This window comes from Rana temporaria, chromosome 5 (assembly GCF_905171775.1).
Source record: "Rana temporaria chromosome 5, aRanTem1.1, whole genome shotgun sequence".
Lineage (NCBI taxonomy): Eukaryota > Metazoa > Chordata > Amphibia > Anura > Ranidae > Rana > Rana temporaria.
Window position 1 is genome coordinate 14,483,024 of NC_053493.1, and position 21,231 is coordinate 14,504,254.

Here is a 21,231-nt window from a genome sequence, read left to right on the forward strand (position 1 = left end):
GTAAGTGGTTAAACGTCGTTTTAAACAATGTAGTTTTTCGGGTAAAAAATGTATCGTGTGTGTGGGCAAAAACGACGTAAAATTCTCCTCGCATGCTCAGAAGCAAGTTATGAGACGGGAGCGCTCGTTCTGGTAAAACTACCGTTCATAATGAAGTAAGCACATTCATCACGCTGTAACAGACAGAAAAGCGCAAATCGTCTTTTACTAACACGGAATCGGCTAAAGCAGCTCAAAGGCTAATGGAACTTCCCCTTTAGAGTGCCGTCGTACGTGTTGTACATCACCGCGCTTTGCTAGAGCATTTTTTTTAAAACGATGGTGTGTAGGCAAGGCCGTTTTAATGATGAAGTTGGGAAAACGTTGTTTTTTGGACATGCTGAAAAATGATCATGTGTACGCGGCATCAGAGTGCAGGCTTACTAGAGAGGACTGTTCAAGACTGCGCAGGTGGCAGCCCGAGACTGCGTAGGTGGCAGCCGGGGGGGGGGGGGGGGGCAGTGCAGGAGACGGGTTAGGTGATGCAGCCGGTGGGGTGAGGGGGGCCTGCTTGGGTGCAGCCGGGAAACTGCGCAGGTGGCAGCTTAGGTGGCACAGAAGGCAGCTGGTGGGGGGGGCGGCTACTTAGGAGGCAGCTTAGGTGGCGCAAGAGATAGCTTGGATGGGTAGGGGACTGTTTAGGTGGAGCAGGAGGCAGCCAAAGGCTGGGTACACAGGCCTCCGTTGTGTGTGTACAGTGTGTGTGTGTGTATGTATGTGTGTGTGTGTATATATATATATAAATATAATAAATACATTTCTCCTCACTTTTGTAGTGAGCCCCTGTTTCTACAATGACGACAGGTTGGTGTGTGTGTGTGTTGTTGTTTTTTTTTTATCATCAGCAAGAGAGTGGAGACTGCTTTTTCTATAGTATGGAGTCACTTCATCATAGATCCTGGGAAACATTATCACTGATTTATGTTGCGGGGCCCGGAGCTCACCCCCTCTGGCAGTGTGCTGGGAATTTGTGAAGCTTTAAGATGATGATGACTGAACCACGGAGAAGGTGTCTGGGCCGCTCATAAGGTTTATTAAGGTGGGCCGGTACTGTGGCAGCTGTACAAAGACCTAGACACCAGCTGTCTCTCTAAAATTTATATTTTTCCCCATTACTGACTTGCCATGCCTTGTTCTGCATGATCTGTGCATGGAGAAGGTCATCTTGGAAGCAGCAGGGCTTTGTTTCCTCATGTCAGTGCTGCTCCCCTGGTGACTGGTGGGGTAATGATAAAGAGGCATCGGGAGAGGTAGAAGAAAGCACAGATCTAGAGAATAGATTCATCAGAAGCGGGGAGATACTTGCCCAGCAGTTCCTCAGGTATAGATTCCTCTCCAGCAAGGAGAACAGTGAGCAGGAACAGCGATCTGATAAATTGGTGGGGTAAACAGTAAGGGTGGAGGAAGCACAGAATGGATGAAATCGTAGCAGGGAGATCTTTGCGCTGTAGCTCCTCAGGTACAGCTTCCTCTCCAGCAAGGAGAACAGCGATCTGAAAAATTGGTGGGGTAAACAGTAATGCTGCGTACAGACGGTCGTTTTTTGTGATGAAAAAAAACCAAAGTTTTAAATCATGAAATAAAACTACGTTTTTGAAACTTCATTTTCAAAAACGACGTTGCCTACACACCATCGTTTTTTAAAATGCTCTAGCAAAGCGTGGTTACGTTCAGCACGTACGACGGTACTCTGTTCCATTGAAGCTCGCTTCATAACTTGCTTCTGAGCATGCGCAGGTTTAAAAACGTCGTTTTGCCCACACGCTATCATTTTAAATGACACAAAAAACGACGTTTTGAAAAACGACACAAAAAATTCGAGCATGTTCGAATTTTTTTTTGTCGTTTTTTAGAAGACATAAAACAACGTTTTCCCCACACACGGTCATTTTTAAATGACGTTTTCAAAAACGTCGTTTTTTTTTTTCATCCCAAAAAACGACCGTCTGTACGCGGCATAAGGGTGGAGGAAACACAGAATGGATGAAATTGTAGCAGGGAGATCTTTGCGCTATAGCTCCTCAGGTACAGCTTCCTCTCCAGCAAGGAGAACAGTGAGCAGGAACAGCGATATGAAAAATTGGTGGGGTAAACGGTAAGGGTGGAGGAAGCACAGAATGGATGAAATGGTAGCAGGGAGATCTTTGCGCTGTAGCTCCTCAGGTACAGCTTCCTCTCCAGCAAAGAGAACAGCGATATGATAAATTGGTGGGGTAAACGTTAAGGGTAGAGGAAGCACAGATCCACAGAATGGATGAAACGGAAGCGGGGCGATCTTTGCGCTGTAGCTCCTCAGGTACAGATTCCTCTCCAGCAAAGAGAACACAGAGCAGGAACAGCGATCTGATGATTGGTGGGCCAAATAGTAAAGCTTCTTCTCCAGCAACACAGTATTACCATTATCAAATCTTGCTCCAGATCTGGTGAGGCTAGCAGGCCAAGACACCAGCGCTTTAGATCAGTGGTCATCAACCCTGTATTACCTTGGGCAGATGAAGACTAGAAAACTGCAATTGCTGAGCAGCAAATGATATCCTCTGTGATGTATTTCAGTTATCTTGCAAACCTGGCCTGTTAGTGGGCCCTGAGGACAGAGGTGATGACCAGTGCCTTAGGTGATCTCGTACTGTGGCTATACAGCTATGGGGCTACAGAACAGGTGTGCCCTAAGCACTCCAAAAGGTAAATCTTTGAGGACCCTACTTGGGTACAAATAATATTTTTCTTCTAACATGGCACATCTTCACTTGGTAAGGTTGGGTCTACTTAAAAGGCAGCACTGTCAGCAGACCTATGTTGTGCGATATTTTCGGTGAGATCAGTTTTATATTTGCTATCGCTCTGTGACCAGGCTCCTCAAATCTTTTTGTTCCCCAGGAGCGCTGCAGACACCCGAGCGTTGTTTGAGAAGCACAAACCCACCCACGTCATTCACTTGGCGGCCATGGTGGGCGGACTGTTCCGGAATATGAAGTATAACCTGGATTTCTTGGTAAGATGTGGTGGATAGAACGTGCAACGCCTGTATGTTCGTATTTGTTGGGAACATAAAATACTGATGAAAATACATATAATGTCCTTTTTCGGAGATTTTTTTTTTTTTTGAGAAGAGACCTCTACAGTATACAGCAGTGGTCTCCAAACTGCGGCCTGGGGGCCAGATGTGGCCCTTTGCTTGCCTTCATTAGACCCTTGAGACACTATTCATCCCACTGATACAATAAACTATTCCTTCTACACCAACAATTGGGCATGATTCCTGTCACTGACCCCGAAAATGTGGCGCTGTTCCTCCCACTGAGGCCAATGGCGGTGGCGCTGTTCCTCCCACTGAGGCCAATGGCGGTGGCGCTGTTCCTCCCACTGAGGCCAATGGCGGTGGCGCTGTTCCTCCCACTGAGGCCAATGGCGGGGCGCACCCGCTGACAATGGGGGCGCACCCGCTGGGGACGAAAATTCTCCCGTTGACCCCCAAGCCTGACACATTGTCCACTCACATCGGCGCTTTTTCTACGCTTGTTGGCCACAGTCCAGCCCTCCTAAAGTCTGAGGGACAGTAATGTGGCCTTTTTGTTTGGAAACCCCTACCCTAGACCCTCCCTTCCTACCTACAGCAGTGTGCAAGATGTGATGTATTCAAGGGCTGAGCAAGCGCATCAGCAGGGGATGCTTGATATCCCTAGACCCCCTCCTACCTACAGCAGTATGGTGGCTGTCAATGAATTGCTGGGCGGGGGGCATGTCAGAGTCTGATCACAGGAGTACAGGCATGCCATGTGCCGGCACAGCATCCTGAAAGACGTACACTAACCACACTAGTATGGAGCTGCTTCTGTGCCTAGTGTGTGCAGAATGTAACGGGAAGGGTAGGTCTCGCTAAGTGTTATAGGGATCGACCGATTATCGTTTTTTCGATTACGATATTTTGGCCACCTCTCAGGCCGATAGTGTGCCGATTTTTATATTCTGTACATTTAAAAAAAAAAAAAAAAAAGTTTACACCATTTCCTGTGTCCCTCCTCTAACATCTTCCCTTCCATTCCAGAGGAACAATCTCCATATTAACGACAACATCCTGCACTCTGCGTACGAGTTGGGGGTGGAGAAGGTGGTTTCCTGTCTCTCCACCTGCATCTTCCCTGACAAGACCACCTACCCCATAGACGAGACCATGGTAAGTGTCTTTTTTATCGTATACGATTGTTTGAGGGTGACTAGAGCTGTTGTTAATCTTCCACTTGTGGCTGCAGCTTTTTAATTTTGTTTTTAAATTGGGTACCAATTAGTGGGGCGTAACTACAGGGGGTTAGCGTTGCGACCTGGCCCCATGTTCCAGGGGGCCTGCGCAGTTCCTAGACAGGACAAGCGGCATATAGAGAAACCAATGCCCTCCATGTTCCTCCTGCAGCCACTGAATGCCTGCACCTCCTCTACCCTTCCGCAGCCATTCATCAGCTGCAGGAGGAACATGAAGGGCATCCTTCCTGGCTCCCCTGTGATCTTCCCTGCCAATTTCTGTGCTCTCTAATGTCCTCCCTTTGCTGTTCTCTAGACCCTCGTCCCCCCGTGCTCACTTTACCCCCCGCACTCCCACTCTTCTCCGATCCTTCCTGCTCCCCCAGCAGCGCTTCTGGCTTCACCCCTCCCCTCCACCACTGCCAAATCTTGGAGGAGGGGGCTAGTAAATGTACCAATCACTTTCATTCATAACTTAAGTGTAGTAAACTGTGTTTGCTATGCTTCAGTTTGTGAATGACCGGGAAGCCTCCGTACAGAGCTATTCCTGTTCATTCATTATGCACAGGCCCGTCGCTACAGGACAGGCAAAACAAACAATTGCTTGGGGCCCCGAGCTGGCCTGGGGCCCCCAACTTCCCCTTCCCAGGCTGTAGTGTGGCCGAGCTACTTTTCCTTCCTCCTGGAGTCCTGTCAGTCCGGCCGGGTACTGCACGCGGTACAGGAGATTCAGTTTCCTGTGTTCCCGGCCAGACTGACAGGAAGTGCACACTGAGTGCTCACTTCCTTTCAGTCAGGCTGGGAACACAGAAAACTGGATCTCCTGTACTGCGCGGTGCCTGGCCCATGCACTATCTGATAGGGGGCTGGGGACCCATAATGATAGAACACTGGACTGACAGTAGGAAGAAGAGCTCGGCCACGCTACAGCGGCAGCCTACAGGGAAGATGTGAAGGTGAGATTAGAAAAACATAGGGACAAGGGGGGGGGTAGGTAACAACATGGGTTTAAAAAATTAGTGTAGCACTAACGTAGGCTTTGCGTGTGGTGCTTGGGGGGGGGGGGCCCAAATTCCTTCAAACGGCCCTGATTATGCATTATGTGCAGCTGAGGCTGCAGAGGATATGGAGGGTTGTGTCCTCAATCTCCTGTCTCAAAGGTGAAACATTGGAGGTCTGTTTTTAGATCCCGGATATCCCGTCAGAGGCCCCCTATGAGGCTCCTAAAGGGAAAACAAATGTAAAAATTAAATGTATTGTAAATAAAATGGTTAATTAAAAACCTACTTACATTAGTGGCGGAACTAACGGGGTTGCAAAGGTTGCACTTACGACCATAATAAAAAAAAGGGGGATGCGCACCAACCTTTAGACATATCTTTAATAAAAATGAAGTAAAACAATTACTCAAACATGTGGGAAAAGGCTCGCGATGCAAGTGATCTCCAGATTGTACGCCCCTCCCCCACTGACCTTAGGAGATGCTTTCTGGATTCTGACTGGAAGGGATTACAGGGAATTCAGGTTCACGGAACCTTGCAATAAAACCGAAATTGGTGACACTTGGGCCTGGATTCTTAAAGCACGTACGCCGACATATCTTTATATACGCCACGTAAGTGCACAGATGCGCCGTCGTATCTATGCGCCTGATTCCTAATGCAAGATACGCCTGAAATGTGGCTTCATCCGACCGACGTAAGTTTCCTACGCCGCCTGAGCCAGGGCGCATATTTACGCTGACCGCAAAGGGGCGCTTCCATTGATTTACGCGTCGAATATGCAAATGACCGAGATACGCCGATTCGCGAACGTCGCAGTAGTATACGCCGTTTACTTTAGGCGTACGTCCGGCGTAAAGTTATTCCACCTATAGGAGGCGCATCCCATGCAAAGGTATGGACGACGGAATAGCCGTCATATTTTACGTAGGACTACGTGAATAGGGCTGGGCGTAGGTTATGTTCAGTGATTCGACGTATCTTAGGCATTAGTTCCGACGTGATTCTGAGCATGCACACTGGGAAGCGCCCACGGGATGGCGCATGCGCCGTTCGTTCGGCCATTCATTTGCATGGGGTCATGGTTCATTTAAATGGATCACGCCCACTTCCTTCCTACTTTGAATTAGGCGGGCTTACGCCGGCCAATTTACGTTACGCCGGCGCAACGTTGGGAGCGAGTGCTTTGTGAATACTGTTTTTTACCTCGCTGTTTTTTACCTCGCTGTTTTTTACCTCGCTGTTTTTTTACCTCGCTGTTTTTTTACCTCGCTGTTTTTTTACCTCGCTGTTTTTTTACCTCGCTGTTTTTTTACCTCGCTGTTTTTTTACCTCGCTGTTTTTTTACCTCGCTGTTTTTTTACCTCGCTGTTTTTTTACCTCGCTGTTTTTTTACCTCGCTGTTTTTTTACCTCGCTGTTTTTTTACCTCGCTGTTTTTTTACCTCGCTGTTTTTTTACCTCGCTGTTTTTTTACCTCGCTGTTTTTTTACCTCGCTGTTTTTTTACCTCGCTGTTTTTTTACCTCGCTGTTTTTTTACCTCGCTGTTTTTTTACCTCGCTGTTTTTTTACCTCGCTGTTTTTTTACCTCGCTGTTTTGCATATGAGATGCGCTACGCCGGTATAAAGATGCGCCGCTCTACGTGAATCCGGGCCTTGTTGCCTAGAATTGTTTGATTCCTCCAATACGAGGCCCGGGTTCCAGCGATGAGGTCAGACTGTGCTGTATGTACAGATGGGATTACAGGAAGGGCTATTTGATGCTTCATACCACGCCTCTACTATAAGGGAAGGCTCTGTGTTTGATTTTTTTTTTTTTTTTTTTCCATCTCCTTCCCCTTCCCAGATCCACAACGGACCTCCTCATGGCTCCAACTTTGGTTATTCCTACGCCAAGAGGATGATCGACGTCCAGAACAGGTGAGCTTGGAGCTACAGGAGCGGCCCAGAGCACAAACGGTAGCTGGGTGACTGAGAATTGGAAGGGTGCCGACTGCTGGTCCTTCATTCAGTCCATTGCACCCTTTTCAGTAGACCTCACCCAGAGCAGGGGTAGGCGACCTGGGGCCCTCCAGCTGTTGCAGAATTAAAAGTCCCATCATGCCTATGGGAGTAATTGTATTCCACATTGATTTTGGTATAGAATGTAATGACGTCCTCTCCTCTGCTCTCTTTTCTCTCCTCTCAGGGCGTACTTTGAGCAGCACGGCTGCAAGTTCACCTCCGTCATCCCCACCAACGTCTTCGGCCCGCACGACAACTTTAACATAGAAGATGGACACGTCCTGCCGGGGCTCATCCACAAGGTGTATCTGGCAAAACGTGAGCAACGTCACTTGCGGCAGTCTGTGTATTGGGGGGGTGACCTTTGTGCTTTTTATCCACAGATGGGAACTTGGTATACATGGTCCCTCATTAGTGACTTTTTATAGGTCCCTAGCTTGGCTGGTGGACGTCCAGCATCATCTAACTTTTTCTGACTGTCCCTGGACCGCCCCTTTCACTTAGTGGTGCACCGAAATGAAAATTGCAAAACTGAAAATTCAGTATTCAGTATGCGGAACCGACCATCTAAAAAAAAAAAAGTTTTAAATGCAATTAATGCTGCGTTGCGGCCAGTGGGGACGGGACGCTGCGTTGCGGCCAGTGGGGACGGGACGCTGCGTTGCGGCCAGTGGGGACGGGACGCTGCGTTGCGGCCAGTGGGGACGCTGCGCTGCGTTGCGGCCAGTGGGGACGCTGCGCTGCGTTGCGGCCAGCGGGGACGCGACGCTGCGGCCAGCGGGGACGCGACGCTGCGGCCAGTGGGGACGCAACATGCCCTTGTCGCTCCCATTTGAGGGAAAAAAAAATTCTTATTGGCACAACACAGATAACCCTATTTTCGGTCAATCATTTTTGGAGGCCGATCGAACAATGCATCCCTACTTTTACTAATTGTAGAGCTTTTATTTTTTTTTTATTTTTTTTGATGGACTCCACTTCGTCCGGCCTCGCGGACTAGGCCAAAAGCCGCGGCCTTGCCTAAAAACTCCTGTCCACAGCTCCCCAGGACCGGCGCGGTTTCATCGTCGGTCCTGGGGGGGAAAAAACAATCTGTGTCAAAATCTGAATCGATTTGACCCAACAACACTTTTTTTTGCACAGCCCTAGGTCATCGTCACATGCGGCCGTCACCTAGGGCAGGGGTCTCCAAACTTTCTAAACAAAGGGCCAGTTTATGGTCCTTCAGACTTTAGGGGGGCCAGACTAGGACCATTGGGAGTAGAAAATGTCCGGTGGGAGTAAATAATACCATGTCTTTGGTGTCAGTGGGAGGACTAGTGCCCCATCGTTGGTGTTAATGGAAAGAATTGATGGTGTCAGTTGGAGGAATAGTGCCCCATTGGTGTCAGCAACAAGAATTATGCCCAATTTAAATTGGATGGAATAATGCCCCAAGGGCCACATCCGGCCCCAGGGCCGCAGTTTGGAGACCCCTGACCTAGGGTGATCTGCATGCAAATACAGCCTGCTGAAGAACAACCTCTTCTCCAGACTAACACCCACCCGTCACGCCATTTTGATATTTGCATAACTCCTCCCAGGGTACAGCCCACTGCTTGCATCAGGGCTGAGGTCTCTTGTGAGGAGTACTGAGGCAGGGTGCTGTATACAGGCCCTTCCCACCAGCGATGATCTTCCTGCTTTGCATAGAAAAGCACAGAACAGGCTCATTTTGTTGAGGAGGAGCCGCCAGGGGAGGCAGATTAAACTTCAGCTTCAACATCCCTCTGTCTGCCCTGACCAGCACTACATCCCTTCTCCTGGCTATTGCTGAGCTTTTGTGCAACGCCAGAAAACGCAATAACACATTACAAATAAAATGCTGTTTTGATTTCAGAAAACGGAACTCCGTTGGCCATCTGGGGTACCGGGAAACCGCGGCGGCAGTTCATCTATTCACTGGTGAGTTACCTTCTGTAATGCAATTCAAATGACGGTCTAAACCAAACCTCACTAACTGGAGGATATCTTGTAAAATCAGTAAACCACTTCAAGATAAATCCACATAATAATCCTATTCAGTAAAATGACGCCCAGAAAACTGGACAAGTCAAGGTCCATTCAGTTTACCTCGCGCTCACGTGGCAACTGATTCAGCAAGTTTGTCATGTGTGCTTCTGTGGGGGCTGCAGCCTCTTGTCTTATGATCTTGTACCATTCACAAGGAGGAGATGAGAGGTGTGTGTTCTTTTATAATGCATTAGAAATGAAGTAGGCAGGGCTGACACCATGTGTTTTGGACTTGCAATGTCTGGCCCTCCCAGCCCCCCATTTTTACTTACCAGAGCCCTGAATTTCCGTGGGCGTGTCCCCACCATCCTTCTCTCCACGGAGTCCTGGCTTTGATAGCAGTGCAGCCATTGGCTCCCGCTGCTGTCAATCAAATCCAATGACGCGAGCGCCGGGGCATACACTCTGGGTCTATGGACGCCAAATCAATGACTCGGGAGTGCGGCCGCAAGCTAACCACCTCGGGAGAGAGTTTCCCAGAGGGGGGTTATCTAATGCAGGGAGGAGCCGCCGTGGGACCCCAGAACGAATAGATCGGGGCCACTCTGTGCAAAACGAACTGCACAGTAAAGGGAAGTATGACATGTTTGTTTAAGCTTTTAGGATCACTTTAAAGCGGCGGGAGGTCCGCACAAAATGTGAAACTCACCCCCCCTCCGGTGTCGCATTTGGCACCTTTTTAATATGTGCACAGAGGAGAGGGAGCAGCGGACACAGAAAAAAATCGAGCGGCGGCGTGGAGAGGGAGCGGCGACCATGCTTGCCTTTGGCAGCAAACTTATGCCGCGTACGCACGACCGTTTTTCATGATGAGAAAAAGTAAAAAAAAAATTAATTGCTCGTGAAAAAACGGTCGTGTGTAGGCTCTAGAGCATTTTTCTCTATGAGAAAAATGGCCATTAAAAATTTAGAACCTGCTCTATTTTTTTTTCTCTAAGTTTTTCACGTTGTTTTTCTCGTCGTGAAAAATGGTCGTGTGTAGGCTTTAACGACGGGGGGTGGAGACGCATGCTCAGAAGCAAGTTATGAGAAGGGAAATTTTCATAATCAAGCCCAAAGGGTGGCGCCATTCGAATGGAACTTCCCCTTTATAGTGCCGTCGTACGTCACGGCGCTTTGCTCGTGCATTTTTTATCACGATCGTGTGTATGCAAGGCAGGCTTGACAAGAATTGCGTTTGCATGACATGAAAAACGGTCGCGTGTACGCTGGATTAAACTGAAGATTAACACCATCATTCAACACAGCAGGAGGAGGCGGCTTGTCGGCATGAATAAAGTCACTTGATGAATGTTCACTTGTACTTGTACCGGCTAGTATGTCCCTGGCTCAGCGCTTCTTCTGTGACATGCAGAAAAATGGACAGTCTGCATGAATCACAACACAAGGTGGCATGTAGTACATTGAGGAGAAGGACTGGGGGGTACAGTGTTGAAGCCCGTAAATTGGGCTTCCGTATAGGGTGAAGCTAAAGCCAACACAAAGCAAAATAAAGATGTGCTTTTATTGTGTAAAGTGGCTCAAACGTGACCAAGTGCTACATGTACTTTGTACCCTGGGAGGGTCAACAACAATTTTAAAGATTTGGTGATGCTGCTTCCTAAAATGAAAAACCCATGTATGTCCGCAGACTGTTTTTTTTTAAATACAGTTTATTCATACTTTTTTAGCATGTCCCTTTTTATTTCCACTGATTTATGACTGCATAGCCTGTGGTGGTGGTGGTTGTTGTGGTTGTTTGTTCTGGGAGTAAATTATGACTTTTTCCCAGGATCTGGCCAGACTCTTCATCTGGGTGTTGCGGGAATATAATGAGGTGGATCCAATCATCCTTTCAGGTGAGATGTCTCTATCCTTGCATGGCAGGATATTAGAAAAAATAAACTTTTTACTATATAGTTCCCAATACAGACTGATGTGTAAAATTTAATTTTTTCCAATTGTGTGTGTAAAGTGTAACCACCAGTCCATTAGGTTTTACTTTCTTGATCAACCATATCCAGTGTATTTTTTATTGTGTACACTCACCGGCCACTTTATTAGGTACGGAAAGAATATAGCTGCGCTGCATTGCACAAACGATTCGCAAGCAAACGTGAAAAAAGCAAGAAAACCAAATTGTATTGGTGTTTTAAATGTGGAATTAATAGAATAAAATGAATTAAAATGAAAAGGCGGTTGAAAATGTCTATAGAAGTCCAAATATGACTATACAACACACTGGATCATTGTATGAACCCCTTTCGGTTGTCCTTATCACTGTGAACAGGGCTGCCATCAGGGGGTCCCCAGGGGCCTGGACCCCCCCAGGACCCCGGATGGCAACCCCCCCTTTATTTTTTTTATAAACAAATTTTAATGAATTTTTATATATATATAAAAAAAAAAAATTATAAAAAAAAAAAAAAAGGGGGGGTTGCCATCCGGTATTCCAAGGTAACACAATACAGGTGACTATCCTTTCTGCAAGTTGATGAACGGTGACTTCAAATGGATTAACACCGAAGAAGAAGTGTCAAGAAGTTAAAGAAAGGAATCCTCCACCTCCTTGTATCAAATCTCCTTACCGACATTCATGGATCTCTTATCGGGAGATCACAACAGCCTGTGGCTATTGGCCCCCGCCCAGTGGTGAAATGGCTTGTAGCATCTAGCATAGGTCCCCTTTCCCTCGTGAAGATGGTAGCTGAGTGGGACTGGGGATTGACGGCCGGTGTGTAGGGGCAGCACTCCGTGGAATGTTGGATACAGGCCGAGCTGGGGGTCTTAGGCTCTGGTTGTACAGTTCGCCTTGAATCCACGTATTGGTCAGCTAGGGTGGCAGCTTCATCTACTGTGACTGGCTGCCGATCCTTTTGTCTCTAACTTCACGTGGGATATGATCGTAGAATTGTTCCAAGAGGATTAGCTGGAGCGCATCTGCCATGGTAACCGCTTGGCGCCCGGTCATCCAACTCTCCGCTGCTCGGGTCATTTGATGAGCCCATTCTGTGTAAGGCTGCATTCACACCTCGGCGTTTTGTCCCGCAAATTGCGGCGACAAATAGCGGCGTTTTGTACCGCGATTCGCTGCGACAAAACGCCGCCATTGTGAATGCAGCCTTCACCCCCTCTATGGAGATGGTTCACATCTCCTATGCCGAAAGACGCCTGAAAAAAAGGTCCGGGACTTTTTTGCAGGCGTTCGGCGTGGAGATGTGAACCATCTCCATAGAGGGCAATGTTACATCATCCCTCTGGCGTGTCGGGGCGGCAGCGGGCGTCGCACTACAGGCGACAAAACGCCTAGGTGTGAATGGGCTCTAAAGCTCTCTCTCCTTTCGGCGGAGGTTGCGAAACCTCAAACTGTGTGCCTCTGGAGTAATGCCAAAGCGAGCCAATAGCCTCTCTTTTACCCAGTCAGAGTCCTGGCTGATCTCATCTGGGACATTATTGTATGCCTCTGCAGCCCTTCCTGTGAGCCGGCTGACCAGGAGCGTGACCCAATCTGCTGTATTGACACCTTGGAGCCCGCATTGCCGCTCAAACATTTGCAGGTAAACATCCAGGGCCGATCCGCCCTACAGGGAGTGCAGAATTATTAGGCAAGTTGTATTTTTGAGGATTAATTTTATAATTGAACAACAACCATGTTCTCAATGAACCCCAAAAACTCATTAATATCAAAGCTGAATATTTTTGGAAGTAGTTTTTAGTTTGTTTTTAGTTTTAGCTATTTTAGGGGGATATCTGTGTGTGCAGGTGACTATTACTGTGCATAATTATTAGGCAACTTAACAAAAAAAAAATATATACCCATTTCAATTATTTATTTTTATCAGTGAAACCAATATAACATCTGAACATTCACAAATATACATTTCTGACATTCAAAAACAAAACAAAAACAAATCAGTGACCAATATAGCCACCTTTCTTTGCAAGGACACTCAAAAGCCTGCCATCCATGGATTATGTCAGTGTTTTGATCTGTTCACCATCAACATTGCGTGCAGCAGCAACCACAGCCTCCCAGACACTGTTCAGAGAGGTGTACTGTTTTCCCTCCTTTTAAATCTCACATTTGATGATGGACCACAGGTTCTCAATGGGGTTCAGATCAGGTGAACAAGGAGGCCATGTCATTAGTTTTTCTTCTTTTATACCCTTTCTTGCCAGCCACGCTGTGGAGTACTGGGACGCGTGTGATGGAGCATTGTCCTGCATGAAAATCATGTTTTTCTTGAAGGATGCAGACTCCTTCCTGTACCACTGCTTGAAGAAGGTGTCTTCCAGAAACTGGCAGTAGGACTGGGAGTTGAGCTTGACTCCATCCTCAACCCAAAAAGGCCCCACAAGCTCATCTTTGATGATACCAGCCCAAACCAGTACTCCACCTCCACCTTGCTGGCGTCTGAGTCGGACTGGAGCTCTCTGCCCTTTACCAATCCAGCCACAGGCTCTTCCATCTGGCCCATCAAGACTCACTCTCATTTCATCAGTCCATAAAACCTTAGAAAAATCAGTCTTGAGATATTTCTTGGCCCAGTCTTGACGTTTCAGCTTGTGTGTCTTGTTCTGTGTTGGTCGTCTTTCAGCCTTTCTTACCTTGGCCATGTCTCTGGGTATTGCACACCTTGTGCTTTTGGGCACTCCAGTGATGTTGCAGCTCTGAAATATGGCCAAACTGGTGGCAAGTGGCATCTTGGCAGCTGCACGCTTGACTTTTCTCAGTTCATGGGCAGTTATTTTGCGCCTTGGTTTTTCCACGCGCTTCTTGCGACCCTGTTGACTATTTTGAATGAAACGCTTGATTGTTCGATGATCACGCTTCAGAAGCTTTGCAATTTTAAGAGTGCTGCATCCCTCTGCAAGATATCTCACTATTTTTGACTTTTCTGAGCCTGTCAAGTCCTTCTTTTGACCCATTTTGCCAAAGGAAAGGAAGTTGCCTAATAATTATGCACACCTGATATAGGGTGTTGATGTCATTAGACCACACCCCTTCTTATTACAGAGATGCACATCACCTAATATGCTTAATTGGTAGTAGGCTTTCGAGCCTATACAGCTTGGAGTAAGACAACATGAATAAAGAGGATGATGTGGTCAAAATACTCATTTGCCTAATAATTCTACACTCCCTGTATAGGCTCACTATGCAAGCCGCTTAGGGCCCTGCAAAGCTGCGGAGGGCCCCCCAAATTACTAGAGGCCCTGCCTGGTGAGAAGTCATTTTCGGCCCCTCACCCCGCTTCTCAACTTGCTGGCTGCATGGGAGAAGAGGTAAGAAGTCAGCAACCCCCGCTTAAGATGTCATTTCCGACAGCAGAACAACCCCGGCTTCTCAACTTTAATCTTTAATGTGTGACATGTCTCAACTTCAATGTGACATGGACATGTCATTTTCCCCCCGCTTCTCAACTTTAATGTGACATGTCATTTTGCTTAGTGCCCCAGGGAGGTCAGGATCGGCACTGTAAACATCCATCTCCTCTTCCCCGTCTTGAAACATGCGGAAGGCAGCATAGGGTAGATTTTTGCGGGCCTCTGGAGCTTCCCGGTTGGACATAACTGATGCTGCTTGGTCCCGCTGGAGTTCAGCCATTCGCAGCTGGGACACCTCTCGTAACACTTGACTGATAACCTCTTGCGGGGGGTGAGTACCATACAAGGCCAGGCACCACTGGACGTCACGCTGGAACTCTGTCGCCTCTGAGGTATCTGGTGGGTAGCTGGCCTGGTCAATCTCCATTAGTTCGGTGATGAGAGTCGCTTCAGCTGCACGGACCACAGATTACCTCAGTCCCTGCCAGGAGCCTAACGCCCCGGGGGATCAGGGTTGGGTCCTTTTCGGAGGACCACTTGACGATGCACCCGTCAAAGTTTTTTGTGTATCACTCTTTATGTGTGTGCACATTTTTTCTGCACCGGGTGGAGTTTTTTTGGGTTGTGTTTTGCACGCCACAGGCTTTTCAATAGAAAAAATTGTGATTTTTTTTTTTTTATTTTTTTTTTCATCTGCTGTTAGGTGCAGAGGGTCTTGGTGGTGGTTTGGGTGTGCCTAGGCAAAGGTTTCCTGTCTCCTAAACGTTTGGGACTCCTCAGTATTCCTCCCGAGTAGATATTCCCCATAGAAATATATAAACTGCCATAGTGTAGTACTTTCAAGAGATTTATTCAAAAAACAAAGATGTACACTTGGTTAAATGTAGTTAAAAAGCGTGTCTATAAAAATTGTTCAAGCCGGCTGGCTCACTATCCGCCCGTCCTTCCGGGATTGTAGCGTTGTCTCGTCTGTGACGTCAGCACGCCGCTCCTACCAATTTATTAGGTACACCTTGCTAGTAGCGGGTTGGACCCCCTTTTGCCTTCATGGCATAGATACAACAAGGTGTTGGAAACATTCCTCCGATTTTGCTCCATAGTGACAAAACATCACTCTGTTGCTGCAGATTTGTCGGCTGCACATCCATGATGCCAATCTACCCTTTCCACCACATCCCAAAGGTCCTGTATTGGATGAGATGCGGTGAGTGTGGGGAGGCCATTGGAGTACAGTGAGCTCATTGTCCAGTGGTGAGATGATTGGATCTTTGTGACATGGTGACATTATCCTGCTGGGAGGAGCCATCAGAAGTTGGGGACACTGTAGTCATAAGGGGATGGTCATGTCAGCAACAATACTCAGGTAGGCCGTGGGGTTTAAATTGGTACTAAGGGGCCCAAAGTGTGCCAAGAAAATATCCCCCCCCCCCCCCCCCCCCCCACCATTGCGCCCTCACCAGCCTGAACCGGTGATACAAGGCAGGATGGATCCATGCGCCAAATTCTGACCCGACCATCTGAATGTCGTAGTTGAAATCCAGACTCGTCAGATCAGGCAACGTTTTTCCAATTTTCTATTGTCCAATTTTGGTGATCTGTGCCAATTGTAGCCTCAGTTTCCTGTTCTGAGCTGACGGGAGTGGCACCCGGTGTGGTCTTCTGCTGCTGTAGACAATCTGCTTCAAGGTTGGATGTGTTGTGTGTTCAGAGATGGTATTCTGCATACCTTGGATGTAATGGTTATTTGAGTTGCTGTTGCTTTTCTATCATGTGGAACCAGTCTGTCCATTCTCCTCTGACATTAACAAAGCATTTTCCTCCACACAACTGTCACTCACTGGATATTTTCTTTTTCCCCACCATTCTCTGTTATCCCGAGGTGTGTGTGTGTGTGTGTGTGTGTGTGTGACAATCCCAGAAATACTTAGACCAGTCCGTCTGGCACCAACACCCATGCCACGTTCAAAGTCACTTAAATCCCCTTTCTTCCCCATTCTGATGCTCCGTTCGAACTTCAAGTCATATTCACCACATCTAGATACCTAAAATTCATTGAGTTGCTGCCATGTGATTGGCGGATTAGCAATTTGTGTTGCCAAGCAATTGAACAGGTGTACCTAATAAAGTGGCCGGTGAGTGTAAGTATCCAATTCTACTCTGTGACTTTCAGAAATGCGTCAAGCTTTTCTTTTTTCTTTGACCCCACAGTACAGAGTTGGCTATAACTAGATCCGGTTGATGTCTGTTCCACATTTTTCAGCCTTTCCATATGTGGAGGTTAACCACTTAAGGACCGCCTCCTGCATATATATACGTCGGCAGAATGGCACGGCTGGGCACAGGCACGTACCTGTACGTCCTCTTTAAGTGCCCAGCCGCGTGTCGCAGGGGGCGCGCACGCGCGACCCGGTCCGAAGCTCCGTGACCGCTGCGGACCCTATGGCCGTTGGAGTCCCGCGATCGGTCCCCAGAGCTGAAGAACGAGGAGAGCCGTGTGTAAACATAGCTTCCCTGTTCTTTTCTGTGGCAGTGTCATTGATCGTCTGTTCCCTGATATAGGGAAACGCTATCAATGACGTCACACGTCCAGCCCCGCCCCCTACAGTTAGAAACACATATGAGGTTGTTTTTCACAGTAAACCATGTATTTTTATAGCATTTTTTTGCTGTGAAAATGACAATGGTCCCAAAAATGTGTCAATTTTCTGAAAGTGTCCGCCATAATGTCGCAGTCCCGAAAAAAATCGCTGATCGCCACCATTAGTAGTAAAAAAAAAAAAAAAAAATTATAAAAATGCAATAAATCTATCCCCTATTTTGTAAACGCTCTAAATTTTGCGCAAACCAATCGATAAACGCTTATTGCGTTTTTTTTATTTTTTTTTATTTACCAAAAATATGTAGAAGAATACGTATCGGCCTAAACTGAGGAAATTATATATATATATATATATATATATATATATATAATTTTTTGGGGGGGATATTTATTATAGCAAAAAGTAAAAAAAATTGCATTTTTTTTTTTTTTTTTTTTTTAAAATTGTCGCTCTATTTTTGTTTATAGCGCAAAAAATTAAAACCGCAGAGGTGATCAAATACCACCAAAAGAAATCTCTATTTGGGGGGTAAAAAAAGGACGCCAATTTTGTTTGGGAGCCACGTCGCACGACCGCGCATTTGTCAGTTAAAGTGAGTGCCGAATCGCAAACACTGGCCAGGTCCTTTACCTGCATTTTGGTCCGGGTCTTGAGTGGTTAAATCGCGCTACCTCTGGTAGGTGAAATGTGGTGGTTGGTGGGGGAGCGCTGGGTTAGAGAGAACCCACTGGAAGGGAAGGGGGATGGGTCCTTCTCTAAAGGACCCATTGTCTTGTCCTTTAATAGGCAAAGTGAAGGTTTTCTTTGTCTCATTCCATGAAAAATTTTCACAGCAAATGTTTTGCATTTTTTATTTGGATTTTATGAAAGTATTAAATTGTCAGAATTTTGAGTGATTTACCTTTTTAGGTATTTCTATGTCTTCCAGTGGGAGAAGAAGATGAAGTGTCTATAAAGGAAGCTGCGGAGAGTATCGTAGCCGCCATGGACTTTAAGGGAGAAGTGATTGTATCCTTATGTGTGTTCTGCACTATGGGTGGCATATGGGGGAGGTGGATAGAAGGGAGTTGGGGAGGATCTTGGATGAGAAGGGGGTAGGGCACGATGGAGAGTTGTGGGGGAATGGGAGGGTGCGTTGAAGAATAGGATGAGGAAGGGATTGTGAGACTGGATGAGGATGGAATATGGGGGGGGGGAGACTGGATGAGGAAGGAGACTGGATGAGGACGGACTATGGGGGGAGGAGACTGGATGAGGACGGACTATGGGGGGAGGAGACTGGATGAGGATGCAATATGGGGGGAGGAGACTGGATGAGGATGCAATATGGGGGGAGGAGACTGGATGAGGATGCAATATGGGGGAGGAGACTGGATGAGGATGCAATATGGGGGGAGGAGACTGGATGAGGATGCAATATGGGGGGAGGAGACTGGATGAGGATGCAATATGGGGGGAGGAGACTGGATGAGGACGCAATATGGGGGGAGGAGACTGGATGAGGACGCAATATGGGGGGAGGAGACTGGATGCGGACGCAATATGGGGGGAGGAGACTGGATGAGGACGCAATATGGGGGGAGGAGACTGGATGAGGATGCAATATGGGGGGAGGAGACTGGATGAGGATGCAATATGGGGGGAGGAGACTGGATGAGGACGCAATATGGGGGGAGGAGACTGGATGAGGACGCAATATGGGGGGAGGAGACTGGATGAGGACGCAATATGGGGGGAGGAGACTGGATGAGGACGCAATATGGGGGGAGGAGACTGGATGAGGACGCAATATGGGGGGAGGAGACTGGATGAGGACGCAATATGGGGGGAGGAGACTGGATGAGGACGCAATATGGGGGGAGGAGACTGGATGAGGACAGGGTGGGGGGGAGAGACAGACTGGATGAGGACAGGGTGGGGGGGAGAGACAGACTGGATGAGGACAGGGTGGGGGGGAGAGACAGACTGGATGAGGACAGGGTGGGGGGGGGAGACAGACTGGATGAGGACAGGGTGGGGGGGAGAGACTGGATGAGGACAGGGTGGGGGGGGAGAGACTGGATGAGGACAGGGTGGGGGGGGAGAGACTGGATGAGGACAGGGTGGGGGGGGGGAGACTGGATGAGGACAGGGTGGGGGGGGAGAGACTGGATGAGGACAGGGTGGGGGGGGAGAGACTGGATGAGGACAGGGTGGGGGGGGGGAGACTGGATGAGGACAGGGGGGGGGGGGAGAGACTGGATGAGGACAGGGTGGGGGGGGAGAGACTGGATGAGGACAGGGTGGGGGGGGAGAGACTGGATGAGGACAGGGTGGGGGGGGAGAGACTGGATGAGGACAGGGTGGGGGGGGAGAGACTGGATGAGGACAGGGTGGGGGGGGGAGAGACTGGATGAGGACAGGGTGGGGGGGGGAGAGACTGGATGAGGACAGGGTGGGGGGGGAGAGACTGGATGAGGACGGGATGGGGAGAGACTGGATGAGGACTGGGGGGGGGAAGAGACTGGATGAGGATGGGATGGGGGCGGAGAGACTGGATGGGGGGGGGGGTGGAGAGACTGGATGATGACGGGATGAGGTAGGGATGGAAGCAAGGATGAAATGGGGATGGCAAGTGGGGAGGGTTTTGGTCTTGGGAGAGGGAATTGGTGGGCAAGTATAGGTATGGGGGGGGGGCTGAATGGGGAACCAGGAAGTAAAAAAGTAGATTAAACTTCAGCCTTATACTTTTCTGAACAGCCCTTGTTATCCATGGAAACCAAATGCTATTTGTATTCTCATTGATTTCACTTAACTTCACGTTCAGTTTGACAGCACAAAGTCCGACGGTCAGTTTAAAAAAACTGCAAGCAACAGCAAGCTGAGAAAATACCTCCCTGACTTCAAGTTTACCCCCTTTAATCAAGGTGAGTCATTCTTTGTCCTTTGGGGGGCGCCGGTGTGTGGTAAATACACATCTGTAAAATGCTGCTGTGTGGATTAAATGTGAGGTGAAACCCGACCTAAAACTAAAAAGTTCTGACTCTTGCCCACTGCTTTTTTTTTTTTTTTTTTTTTTTTTCTTTCTTTCCACTTTTTCTATGCTCATAAAATGATTGTATTTTTATCTGCAGCGGTCCAGGAGACGTGTAGCTGGTTTAACGCGAACTATGAGCAGGCCAGGAAGTGAGGAGGAAGAAGCAACCGGAGTTTACAGACGATGACCTCCCTGCTGGTTCAGACTCTCCATGTCTTTGGGAATTGGGTTTTATATATCGGTACTACAAATCGGGATTCATTGTGCATGGAGATGGATTCTCCGCCCATTCTGTGTGCACGCCGGCGTTTGATGCGTCTCTACATTTAAAGAGCGGACATTGCCAGTCTGACACAAACCTCCAGTTTTCTAGTATGTGCTGTAATATACTGCTGTACCAATCACTCCTCTGATTAAATCTGACTATGCAAACCCAACAAATGGGAGGTCTGTTTTGTTTTAACACTTTGCTCACCTCACCATCGTTGCCTGATTTTTCTTTTTTTGCTACGCAGTTTTTAGTAATTTTTAAACTCTATTCTACCCAGGGCTGGACTGGGACAGAAATTTGGCCCTGGACTTCATCCAGACTGGCCCACTTTGACAGGTCTCTCCCATGGTGGCCGGACGACTCCCGCGCCACCCAAGCCCCCTCTCGCCCTTCACTAGCCATTCTACTTTATTAGAGTAGAACGGCTGGTACTGGTACTCTTATAGGCAGTACCAGTGGGGAAGCTAGACATTATTTCACCCGGGGCAAAGAATCAGTTCGGTGCCCCCCCTTATGGGACAAGATTAGGCAGAAATGAGAAACTCCCAGGCCATAGCTGTTAAATCAGCTGTCTGTTCCCCCCCCCCCCAATGCTCCTCTGTCGTCCCCTCTAGTCCTCCCCCTGCTTCTTTTTTTCGGACCTCGTCTCTTATACACCAGCAATGGCCCGGCTCTCCTGAGGTCTGACACATCCACCTGAACCCT

General features: G+C 48.0%; 1 protein-coding gene across 1 annotated transcript in view; it reads left to right on the top strand.

Annotated features, from left to right (window-relative positions):
- Window positions 1–20,692, top strand: part of GFUS (GDP-L-fucose synthase) — a 28,362-nt gene extending 7,670 nt beyond the window's left edge. The window contains exons 3-11 of the mRNA XM_040352206.1: window positions 2,917–3,031; window positions 4,085–4,213; window positions 7,123–7,196; window positions 7,465–7,598; window positions 9,160–9,224; window positions 11,104–11,170; window positions 18,168–18,247; window positions 20,046–20,145; window positions 20,353–20,692. Coding sequence (XP_040208140.1) covers window positions 2,917–3,031; window positions 4,085–4,213; window positions 7,123–7,196; window positions 7,465–7,598; window positions 9,160–9,224; window positions 11,104–11,170; window positions 18,168–18,247; window positions 20,046–20,145; window positions 20,353–20,408 — 820 coding nt within the window. The 3' untranslated portion in view covers window positions 20,409–20,692. The remainder of the gene's footprint in view (window positions 1–2,916; window positions 3,032–4,084; window positions 4,214–7,122; window positions 7,197–7,464; window positions 7,599–9,159; window positions 9,225–11,103; window positions 11,171–18,167; window positions 18,248–20,045; window positions 20,146–20,352) is intronic.
- The last annotated feature ends 539 nt before the right edge of the window (window positions 20,693–21,231 follow it).